Raw genomic sequence first — 13111 nt, 5'->3', positions numbered from 1 at the left:
TGTTGGGATAGGGTGTGTGTGCGTGGTGGGGAGATAACTGGTGCAGAATTGGGGTGGATGACCATGTGGGTGCATGGAAAAGTTTGGGAAAGGGTGGGGGAAAAGAGTGTCTGTATGGGCCAGTGGCCCATGGTTTGCCTGATGTAGCCTATATGGCTTGTGGCTTGTTAGAAGTTGGAGACCCCTCCTATACATGAAAAGGAAATATTCATTCTGAATTCCTGCTTGCTGGTGGGGGTCAGCATACCACCTTATATCAGAGAGTGTTGTTTGAAAAGGAAAAACAAAAATCACACTTTCCCTGTTGCATATATTACAATAAAAGCACGATCAGGTTGTCAAAGTTACAATTCAGTTGATGAGTGCTCTGTATGTTGCTTTAAAGATCATTTATTAATTTTCAAACAAATATTATTGTCGGATGAGAGAATCCAAGAATGGATTTTCATTTGTGCATTTCTTTAAGAAAAATATTCCATAATCCAATTAACTGCATCACTATATATCAGGTAGACAGTTGTCACCCTAAGCTTATGGGCCATCTAAAAAAATAAAGTGGCTATAGTTGGAGTAAATTGAAAGAACTGTCTTTAAGGCTAATTTTTTGCAGCATGAGTCCACAGTCAACCACGTGCAGCCAGACATTAGCAGATACATTCTGGTGTCCTTTACCATTTTACCTTAAAAATGTGGCTGATTCTACACAAGTTTAAAGATGCCTTGTTTTTGGATGTAGTTGGAAATGGCTGCCCAAAATCACTTAACTGAGTTGGTGGCAACTGGGCATGGGCTCTTCCAAACCCCGCCATTTTGGGCATTAAGAATGGGTAATGCCACTGGCTATAGTTAAGACTTTGGAGTTGATTGTGGCATTTCAGACAACTGACAAGGGCAGTGGTACCCAACCTTCCATTCCCAAGAGCTGGCTGAGTGGTGCAGGGTTGGCCTGTGGGGTGATTCTGTGCTAGGCTGGTGGCATGGGGTCGGTCCACAGATGCGATCTAGCATGCCAGATCTGAGCCTACATGCTGGCCTGACCCATTGTGGCTGGACCAGCTGCACACTAGCACAATCTAGGGAGCAAGATCATGTGATCTGGTCCATGGGACTCCCCACTGTTCTGTAAATTTGGCAGCAGGGAAGTAGCAACTAATGCTACCGTTGCTTCCCTGCCACCAAATTTCAAGTCCTTTGGGGAGCTATGTGCCAGATGACATGGCTCTGTGGCCTGGATCTCACCCATGGGCCAGGGGATACGCACCCCTGGGCTAGAGGTTTTGGTTGTTCTGCTCAGTCTAATCCCATCTGATGTCAGGAAGGATTTTTTTCCCATAGGCCAGACTGGCAAGGATTTGGAATTGGCAGTGGTCTTGTTTACCCTGCTCAGAGGCATGGCATGTTGTTGTGTGTTCCTGATGTCCACTGGTTTTGTGCCTTGTAGTTGTAAATGAGCATTTGAAGTGGTGATCTTTAGGAATCACTGAGTCAATAGTTGCCTGCAAATGCAAGGAACTGGACAGCTCCTTCCTGTCCTATATTCCTATGATATTACCAGTATTATGCTGGCATCTGACTAGAAAGAATACCATAAAACTGAATTTCAGCATGAAGAGAACCTACTGGAAACCATTAGACTCGGAGTATATGTTAAATAGATCAGGACCAACACTGGGTGATAGTAAGAAGAAAAGAGATATAGTCACAGGTGATCCAGAGGACTAATGGAGACAGCATAAATTTAAGCCAGAAAGGCTGTAGGTCAGGCTTCCTGTACTGAAGTACTGAGGTTGAAAAAATGACTCATCTTTCTGTTAAATTACATTTACTAGAATAACATTCTGGATGATATTTTACTTGTCCTAAGATTAGAACACATTGTCCTATAGCATTATATTTTCTACAGATATGTTTCATCAACAGGTAAGTTCAAACAGAGCTATTGACTGTAATATCACTATCCAAAATATTCTGAATCATTGCTATACAGTGTGTACATGGTCCAAATGTTTTAATATAGCAGCTACTTTATATTTCATAGCTGTCATTTCATGACAGAAATCAATATTTGGTCTTACGCATCTTTTTATCTAGAAACACGTAAATAAAAACCCACTACCCAAATATTCAAAACAAGGTGACCTCTTCTGTATCCCTGGAATCACTGGCAAATGCCAATTATGGCTGAATGGACTGACAGAAAAAAAAAAGATAGAAAAGAATGCTTTTTTGCCTCTCTCCATCTATTTCTTTTGTCCTGCAAGGCTTATGCTCCTGTTCCATTTTCTCTACAACTACTAAAATTCAATTTATTTTTTCAATCTGTTTCCAACCAAGCTTCCTTGCGTCAGCTATGCAATCATTTCAATGCAAGTCACGTAGGGTAGCATGAGAAGGGTGAAGTGAATACAATTACCTGTGCATTTACGATCTGTGTCTTCTTTTTTTGACCCACTGATTGTTAACTTGCAATTGAAGTTCTCCTCCCAATATTCTGCAAACCACACGTTCCTTCTGTTGTTCTCCAATGTACGTGAGGTAAAATACGTATCAAACCCTAAAAGAGGAAGACAAGTAGAAGGGTGAAATCTGGCACTGCTTTTACCAATACTACCACAACCCGAAAAACAAATATGTTGCATACATTTGCTTGAATGCACAGCACGTGTCTACAACCTAGCAAAGACAGACTAACAAGGAAAAAGGACATTAGTGACATGCCTTTTATTGTTGCCTACATTTTACAAATCAATTACTCTGCTGCATGCTATAAGTTGTTAAGTAAGATGCCTGTAAGATAGGAAGTTCATATTAGACAAGAAAATGGATGGGTCACTAAGACTTTATAGGGTGCTGCAATGGCAGGGCAGTTAGGGGATAGATTTGAGCTTGAGTATATACTTCATCTGAAAGCCCTCCCCAGCTGTAAATGCTTTTGTGACTGTTCAGACTAGAGAGCCAATAGCAGCCTGACATGGTGTTAGCCTCATCATTCTCATATGCTCTACTGACTATGGAAGTGGGCATGCCTTAACCACACTAGCCCAACGGTGTGCTAGGTTTGGGTCGGACTTGACCTTGATTTAGTGATTTTAGAGTGAAATCAATGGAACTGTGATTTTATAATTAACCTTGCCAGCCCTCTAAAGGATGTGGTTTTACTCTCATTCATTTTTCATCCATTGTCCACTGTCTATATAAGTTATTCTGTCCTGAGGAAAGCATGTTTTCTTATTACATAGTTCCTCTTCATCTGCTTGATACCCATTTTGGTCAACATGAAGAGAAAAACATTTGAGAGGTAGCTGTAAATCACCTCTGCTTACTTGACTCTTACATTATACCTCCTAATGTGAAAAAGTAAAGGTTCTGTTTGTGATCCTGTTTGTTATTGAATTGAGAGAAAAATCTAGCCACAGACAATGTTCTGGGCTATAAGAGCAAAACAGCCTTCCTCAGGCAACCTGCATACAACACTATTTTATTAGCAGAGGAATTGATTCAACAAAATAAAATAAAATAAAATAAAATAAAAACTCTGTGGCTGCTTGCCAAAGGCTTCAAAAGCCCTGATATTTTAACTTTTGTTTGCTCTGGCCATGAGGAAATGCAAATTGTTACTGAATATTCATGTAATATTGACAGATCCTGCAACTTTATAATGAGTCTGTAATGACTCCTGCAACTTTTATGATCATTTTTGTGCGTCTCTGTAAAGTCCCAGCTTCTGGAGGCATGTGATTATGTGGGAAGGACAAACAAAAAAGACTCACAGGACCCCTCTAGATGTTCAGGAAAAGGCATGATAGGATCTGATGCACTATCCACACAATCATGCCTCCTGCCATGGCACATGTGCATGGCAGGAGTTGTGATTGCGAAATCCAGCATCAACTCCTACCACGCCTTATTGCTGGTACAGGGGGGGCCTGGGATCATCATCTCATGCTCCCCCTGCATCAGCAAGTAGCAAGCTCCCACAGCTGTAAGTCCCATAGCTCACAGCCATGGCAGTGTCCTGTGGCTGCCAGGACAGAGTCCTGCAGCTGGAAGGACTCTCCATCCTGACAGCACACCACAGCTTCCAGGGCAGGGTCCACAGCTATGGGGCACTGCCAGGACAGAAAGTATCATCAGCTGAGGGACTCCCAGCTCTGGCTGCACATGGTGCAACTCTGCAGGTGCTGCAGAGATAAATTGATTATTTTTTTCCCAATGTTTTGAATCAGTAATGCTGTGCATGCTGAAGTAACATTTTCCTATGACGTTTACTTCAGGTGCATCTACATGTGCATTAATGAGCTTTAGTTAATGTGCATTAAATCTAGTACCTTCAATGTGAGGTACTACAGAAATGTGCATTCGCTTGTCTTAATTTGCATTAACTAAAACGCATGGTTTTTAAATTACGCTTAATGTGCATTAGCCAAATAGCACATTTTAGTGATGCTTTAATAAGCTTTAAAATAGGCTAATATGCATTAAAGTGCATGTGTAGATGAGCTCTTTGTTTTTACTACTGAGGCAGTAAGCAAAAATTCATAAGAAGCCTTTTGCTGAGGTTGGTACTTGTATAATATTCTGATGGTAAAGAGTTAAGGTTGCTGTCTTGTAATTAAACCCTTGCCTATGCAACCCTGGAGAAAGCAGAAGACAATAAAAGTAGGAACCTGAACAGCATGTGCCATAGTAAAGGGGTATATGACTGCTCAGTTCTGTGGAGCTAAACTTCTGGAAAGTTTCAGTTCTAACAACTGACACCAGTTTTCCAAAAAGCCCACCTGATCAAATGCTAAATGCTTTTGGAAATCTGGTTTTACTGATGTTCCTCAGTGGCAGTAGAGCTCTTTTAAAGTCTGACCCCAGTTATGGATACTAAACATGCAGAAATCTCTTAAGCTAAGTAGAGACAACCAAAAAGCCTGAGGCTGAATAGATTCAATCTTCACAGGTTAGTCTAAGCTGCGTAGACTGAACCAATACACAAATGAACAGATATTTGCTTTTGATTCTGGAAATGCCCCACATGCCTGCAGTGGCCCAGGCCACAAGCTGGGGGACACTAGAGCATGCCTTCCTGCTCAGCTGGAGCAAACCGCTTGGGCCAAGGCTAGTCTGCCCACCCTGTGAGAGGGGGGAAGGTTGTGAGGGGAGGCACAAAGCATCCTGGGATGCTGGGGGACTATGAATTAACTTGAATCTGAAGGGGATCTGGGACAGAAATTCAATAAACCCATTTAACCTGAATCAATTAAGTCTGATATTGCATCCATCCAAGTTTATCTTAAACTGGTTTTGGCTATTTTGAAAGAGGTTTACGCTCACTGAACTTCTGTTGTGTTACAGATTTGAAGCAGTTTCCAATCACTTACAGTGGTTTATGCGTAATTTCTGTCCCTAGCCTTTGAGTATATATATATATGACCCCTGTCTTAAAAACTCCATGCAAGGGCCATTTTTCTGCTTCAGCTGATGAAGTCATTTGATTGATTTCAATTAGGCATACAACTAAGCCATTAATTGGAAAGATAGAGATAAAAGAAGATGAGTGAAGGGATCTAACATAGGAGAGTGTAGAGTTTGCTTAATCCTTATTCTCCTCTATCATCTCCTAGCTTTGTGCATTTCCCTGATCACACACATAGTCTACCCATGGTTTTACTATTTTTGATTCTTGCAAATCATACAGACTAAGAACTCATAGCATGGAACAACAAATCAAGAAATCCTTTTTGTGCCCAGAGCTATATGCCAGTATTCATACTATACAATTCCTGTGGGCTAGAAAAAGCATTAGGGGTACTGACATACCCTGCTAAGCTCCCCCTACAGTTAGAAACTCTATGCACGAATTACCATACAAAAATACCTTGGAGTTTTCATGAGCTAGCTAAGTAAGCCAAGGCGGATCATTGTTTCCTCCTGTTAAGGATCATCAGAATGATATAATCACTTAGCACTGAGGTTTAAACTGCCAAAACGAATGCGCAGGATTTTGATTGTTTAATTTTGCTTGCTTCGTTTCTGGCATCGTCCTTGTAGGTTTTAATTAAATTGAAACCCTCCATTTTACAAGCAAAATGAAAGCCAAGGTTTATTTTGTGAGCATGAACTTGGGAACACATTTATGCTATTCTTAATATAGGGCAAATGCCCTCTAACAATTTTAATTATGTCCATATAATTGACACCCTTTAATAGATTTTACTCAGGCTAGAGTAAGGGACAGTTTTGCACTGGAAAAAATTCATAGATTCATAGATGTTAGGGTCGGAAGGGACCTCAATAGATCATCGAGTCCGACCCCCTGCATAAGCAGGAAAGAGTGCTGGGTCTAGATGACCCCAGCTAGATACTCATCTAACCTCTAAAAAGATCGCTGTAAACCTAGTAGCATCCAATTCTGCATCCAACAAACTTTCAGACCACCGAGAGATGGATAACCCAGACTTTTTGATCATTTTGCATGACCCCTTTCTTAGGCTGAACTGAATTGAAGGTTCCAAAAAAATATTTTTCCCCAGACTTGAGATAACACCTTTAAAGCCAGCAGGAATCTTTTGCAAATTGATACATGTACAACCAAAATATTGGTCCGATGTCACATATCTGACCTTTACTTGCGTAACAAATAAAGCTCACAAGAGAGAGTGGTATGAAAATAATAGTAACAGTAACACCAATAACAGCCACAACCAAGATAGTCACTGGATAAAAACCAAAACAAGCTAACAAAAAACAAAAAAAAGTGGATTGCCAACTGGGCCAAAAGCTTGGCAAATACTCATCTTGGGTGATACTACAATGCCAGATACTAGTGGGACTTCATATAGCATGAGAGAGCAAGGTCTATCTGTGATCACTAACCTCTCAAGACAAGTCATGCATTACAGGATTAAAACTCTCCTGCCAAGTGCAGTGGTGCAGTGTGCCTCAGGCACACAGTGGCTGGCCTGTGAATGATATCTTGCTTCAGTCCATATCTTCATTTTAGCTCTGGTCCCCCCCCAGGCCATTTTTTGCTTGTTTGTTTGGTAAGGAAACAGATTGTATGGGGCAAATAAAACAGCATGCACATAATACAAGCCTCCCCATCACCTTTTCTGTAGCGAACAGATAATCTATTAGAGAGATGTTAACCAAAAGCGAAAAGCTTAACGAGATCGATATATTCTGATCCCCTTTCTAGTATTAATGAAAAATAGGCTGTAGTGCAAATGCCCACTTGCTTATGGGAATTCCCTTTTTCAAATACCCACATGCACATACCCTAATGGTATCAGAACAATGGGATCATCACAGAAAGCAGTCACTGTTTCTACTGCTTCAGTGCTGCTCCTTTACTACCTGTAGCTATAGATCCATTTAGAACTCACATTAAGCAGGGTAACGCAGGCTCAGTACTTGGATGGGAGAACATTACGCTAGATGAATAGTAGGATATAGTGGCTCAGTGAGTGGCATTCTTCCTTCTACACCAGTACCAAGCAGCAGTGTGCAAGGCAGGACTCTTGAAAGTGGAGCTAATAATGCCTTTTACACAATATGCAAACCCCAGGCTTCTAACTACTTATATGCCAGACCACCTCCAGCTTAGGTAATCCTCCAGTTTCATTTTGGGTTGCTCCTTAACTGCTGCATGGTGTTGCTTTTTTGCCCGCGAGCTGATTTTCAATGCTGGGTGAAGAACTCACGGACATAGGCTCTCTCCCCAAACAGGAGCAGTATATCTATGTGCACATGCTGCTGGGTAGCATAATGCTACATCACACAACTGGCGCTCTGGGGATATTTGGAGTCAGTTGATCAAGTCAGGACCAATGTTTTAAATTTTGGACAAAAGTCCAGTTTCAGGAACTCTTTGGGGACACTGGGCCATAGCTCCTAGATCTGGAGCTTTCCTGTTAAATATGGAACAGCTGGTCACCCAGCCATATGTCTGTCTCTAACAATGCTTAAGATGACACAAGTCCACTGCAAAGCTGGCATTGGGATTCAGACCCCATTTAATGCAGTGCTCAATCTACAGAGATAGCTCAAAAATCTTTGGAATGAAAGATGTTAGAAACACTGTGAATAGTTAGCATGCTCATTGGTAAGTCTTACTTTGTAAAAAATAGCACACGGCAAGGTAGAAGGTCCAGGCTCTTCATAATAAGCATGTCTTAACAACAGGTGTGTGTGTGTGTGGGGGGGGGGGGGGTATTCTTTCTTAACCTGCCCCAGTAATTGCAGACACTTAACCTTTATGAAGAAAAATCATAGTTTTTGTTTATGAAAAATCAAGTGGAAAGTCAATATTTTAATCTCCCCTGCCAGGAGTGTAGTCAATATTTTGACTCAGGCTAGAGTAGATATTTTATCCTTTTATTAAATACATTGTTCATGTATTCCAGTTATGCTAATCTGTGGCCCAACAAAAGCAGAGCATTGCTAATGAAGTAGCTTGAAAAATGTGTCATACTCTGGGAGGCATACTGACAAGTGTTAGTGCAGCTGAGCTGGAGAGACAAATTTGAGAGTTCAAGTTCTCCCTCTTGCTGTGGGTTCACGGCTGGTGCTGGCACTGCAAGACTCCAGTGGATACAGGGGAGTAGCAAGTTGTTATATGTGCTACAACTTGCCTATGAACCACGTGAAACCAAGTTTCCTTTTGGTTTTGCAGTTGCCAGGTGCAGTAAATAAGTATCCCATGGGAAAGAGATAAAGACAATCTTGAGGTAGTAGCCAACATTCCCTCTAATTATAAAATGCTTATGCAAAACTGGTTTTACCTGGCACCCTCCACTACAAGATGGAGTCAGAGGCAAAACACATAGCAGAATTAAGTTACCACACTAGGATAACATTAGAGAATGCACAAATGGATGTTTTCAAACAGTAAAAAGGATTGAGAGTGAGAGATGAATTCTCCATCCTATCCTAGATTTGCATATCATTGACCTAGCAGCAATATTAATCATTTTCTCAACCCTGGATCTACCACTAAACAACTCTGCTCCCAGGGATATTACCCTTTAGACACAGTGCAGCATATGTGCCCCTATGAATCAGTTTAGAAAAAAAGCAATACAGTGATCTTCCAGAACCAGCCAAAAAAAACCCCAAAAACCAAGTTTCATTTGGCAGGCATAAAATCAGACCACACCATAAACTGCATAGACTTCTGTCTCACAATAAATGCATCAGGGATGCTTCAGGATAGCTACAAAAAACACTAAAGAAAAAGTACTACCAAGGTTCTGTGCCATAAAAAGCCACTGGATATCTACAGCCTTTCAACTAGGCCCTTCCTATAATTATTTGACAGTATAATCAAACCCCTTGTATGCCACAATAGTGAAATTGGGGACCGAACTGTAACTGTGAACTGCCAGCTAACAAATGAGACAAGAAACCAATAGAAATTTTACACCTGCTGTTTTGCAATCAAACACTTCACTCACACAGGAATTCTTCAATCTATGGCACTTGGAAAGAACTTAAACAATTCCTCTCATTTATCAGCAAAGAGAAAGTGTAAGGGAATATTTCAAGTAACATTCACATATTACATTCCCTACACCATGTAGCAAAGGAGAGATAAAAACTGAAACAACACAACATAAAACACTCCTACATAGCAACAACTCCTCAAGATTTAACAATTTTTAACTTCCAAAACAGTTCAGCAAATAATCCTGCTGAAAAAAAAAAATCAAACAGTACGCATTTGCTAAGATGGACATCTGAAAGGCAAATGTAATACCCCTGGAAAAATACAAATCTAGAATCACAGTATCTGTTAATAAATACTTCATGGTCCTAGACTATTTGAAACAGGAAAATATACAAAACATATATACATTTAATGGTTAGAATCAGTGATTAAAAACCACAGAAAGAAAAACAGGAGACAGAAAGGTCACTGAATGAATATATACCCACTGAGATAGGAGATATAAAAACATACAACAGTGTATTCTTCTCCACAGACAAGGAAAGGAAAGAGTAGATAAAAAAGCCTTCCCCCTCTTTGGGTATGATCCAAAACTTATTAGAGTGATCAGTAGGGGTGTACGAAACAGATTCGGATTTGGCCCAAATCGGGAACAGATATTCGATTAGTTGATTTGGATCACTGTCCCCGATTTGATTTGGCTGAATCCAAATCTGAAGATTCAATGTTGATTCAGAGAATCAGCAATTTGGCCATAGACATAGTTTTAAATGTTTTTTCTACATACCTTGAGGTACAAGGCACAAGGGGTGGATGGAACATCCCACAGGAGTGTGGGGGGCCCTTCTGCTTGCACAGCAGTGAACGTGGAAGTGGACTGGAAGTACTTCTGATCCACTGCTGGGTTTGCTGGGCAGCGTGCTGGGGGGCCCCCCCGCACTCCTTCCCCAGATCAGTGATCAGCTGTGAGGGGAGCCCAGGTGCCTCCCTCAGGCCCAGGAGGCACCAGTCGCCAAGCCGGGGCAGGGAATGGGGGGGCACCCCAGCACGCACAGCCATAGTGATCAATGAAAAAGATTTAAAATGGGTTTGCATCAGGTTCTATCAGTAATAGACTTTTCCATTCAAAAGCAAATGGAAAAATGTATAACCATAGAAGAAAGTTGACAGAGAGAGTATTTCTCTAACACATGTAGGATCTTGCACCCCGCTAACAACAAAGATATGGAGAGTACCGTGCAATAAATGATGGGATGAAAACACAGTCACTTATTTTTGAAAGTCATAGCCAGGATGGATGCTTGATGTATTGTTCCACCTCTAGACAGACATTCACTATAACTGACGTTTACCAACTGATAACACTTGTACAGATCTCCCCTGCCAATAAAAGCTTTTGATTTGATCTGAAGTTGAATGTAGTATACAAGGGTGATATTTTTCAGCGTATAATGGCTACTCTGTGGGTGCACCTACATGTCGCCATACGTTGCTGTAGTGACACACTACATCAACATATGGTACGTTATGGAAATGTAGCGGTCAGGTGAGTCTACAGATGATTGGCAGCTACTTCACCATAGCAGCGTGCTCCCCTGTTTTAGTGTGCTGCTACAGTGAAGTAGTAAAATCTAACCACATGCAGTGCACATGGGGCAGTACAGGCAGTTACTGAGCCATGCTTTAGTACTTCCAAAAGGAAGTACAAGTATAAATGAGTACTACATATTTAACACTAAGTGGTTACTGTGCATTTATTTAGTACTTAGTATAAACAAGTGCTAAATAAATGCACAGTAACCACTGCGTAGTTGTGTCTTGTATAGATTTGCCCAGTGTGTAAAGTTCCCCCATGCTTGTAGGGGAGCAGAAAAGTGACAGAACGTACTAATGTAAAGTCAAAGGTACATGCAATCCAGGAAGGGAAGCGTTGGGAGGAACAGGTGCTCAAAAGTTTTTGTAGGACAGAACCAGAGTGCTGGACTTTATGCAGTGGAAAATATGGAACAAAGAGTGATTAAAACACAAAGAGTGATACAGTCGGAATGACGAGCGAGTAAGATGAATATATTGCAAGGTAAGACCATGCGCTTGTAGGATTCAAGAGAGGAGTTGGATGCAGCAGTAAAGACAAGAGGGAATGGGGCTTGGACTTGCAAAATCTTCCTTCCAGAAGAATGGATTGATGGAGAGCCTCTTCACTCTTGTTACTGAAACATTGCTGACCCTCTCTGCCCCCTCTAACCACGGGCAGAGCATTAAGTGAGAAAGAAGTAAGGCCAGCCCTTTCCTTGCCATGTATGAATTCTTGCATCCTCCTTGCCTCCCTGGGAATAGTTACAAAGCTTGTGGTATAGTCAACATGTCCTCCAGGACATGTTATACTAGATTTTCTAAGGATGAGTATAATTTCAGTGGGAGAATACAGGCAACCACTGTTTTCAAATGATCTGCAAACCATTAGTTATCCAAGACATTTTCCAGGCATAATGTATCAAATTAAAATTTTACACCAAAAGAGTTAGTTTTGAAATAATTTTCCAATGAAATTTTGACACATTTGTAAAAGTTTACCCTGATGCATGATGCAGTAAAATCAGAATTATACATTGACTGTATTCTCACCTGGTACAAATTAGGAAAGTTTTATTAATTTTAGTTGAGCTACTCCAATATATTTATACTAGATATAGATCTGGACCGGTTTGTTTAGACCTGTGCGCCTGAAACTTTTTAGACTGAAGGCCCACCTTAGAAAATGCCAGCTCTTAGCTTTCACTCATTTCTTGGCTATGGAAAAATAGTAGAACAGCTCTTGTGTTGCAAGAAACTTAGGCCTCTGTCTGACATGCAAGTAAAGGTACCATGGGATATGATGCATGATACCTAACATCAGATCCCCTCACCCCTTATTGCTAGTGCAGGAGGAGACCAGAATCATGATCCCGGGCTCTCCTTGCACCAGCAAGTAGCAAGCTATCACGGCTCACAGCCCCCAAAGTTGGGAGCCTGGATCAGCTAATGGCTCCTCGCCTTGGAGACATATGGTGCACCCCAGTGGCTGGGAGCCCCCATCAGCTGACTGGGCTCACTGGGCCAGCTTGGCCATATGTTCAGTTAATGGTGTGACAAGAACCACCCATAAAGTTATTACACATTTTTTGTGCAATAATATTTAGGCTTATTCCCTGTTTTATCATGCCATTAATTGCATTAATTGGTTGTTCACATCTTAAGTGTAATGTGTGCCAGGAGCCTCAGAAAGACACCAACAAGCCAGAATGTTTTTGATGCTATCGATTCCTATTCAAAATCTCTGGGTTTATCTTGCAAAGCATGTGTAGGTGTTTATATAGTGCTAATACTGGGGAGTACCCCACAGCAACTTTAAAAGGACCCCCAGGGTGCCGCAGCACAGTGGTGGAGAATCACTCCCCCAGAACTAACACTAGCTTCTCCTAAAATCTGCGGAGTTTATTTTGCTTTCCCATAAACTGTTCTGTTTGAATTACATTGGCAGGTTTTAATATGCAGTTCTTACCACACTCCCCCCCTTAGAGATTTGCTATAATATGCCAGCCCTCAAACTGTACTATTTAATTTTCTTTCACACAGTTATTTTGGGAAGGGTAATTGAACTAACCGTACTTCAAAGCAAATTGTATGCATCTAGGG

General features: G+C 41.2%; 1 protein-coding gene across 3 annotated transcripts in view; it reads right to left on the bottom strand.

The window, feature by feature from the left end:
- The window catches only part of GRM7 (glutamate metabotropic receptor 7), a 558095-nt gene that overhangs the window by 217829 nt on the left and 327155 nt on the right, over window positions 1-13111 (bottom strand). For all 3 annotated transcript variants that reach the window (XM_059716000.1, XM_019499726.2, XM_014604538.3), the window contains exon 5: window positions 2414-2554. In XM_059716000.1, the coding sequence (XP_059571983.1) occupies window positions 2414-2554 (141 nt within the window). The remainder of the gene's footprint in view (window positions 1-2413; window positions 2555-13111) is intronic.

This window comes from Alligator mississippiensis, chromosome 12 (genome assembly GCF_030867095.1).
Source record: "Alligator mississippiensis isolate rAllMis1 chromosome 12, rAllMis1, whole genome shotgun sequence".
NCBI lineage: Eukaryota > Metazoa > Chordata > Crocodylia > Alligatoridae > Alligator > Alligator mississippiensis.
The sequence above is the reverse complement of the archived record's forward strand: the minus strand, read 5'-3'. Positions and strand labels throughout refer to the sequence as shown.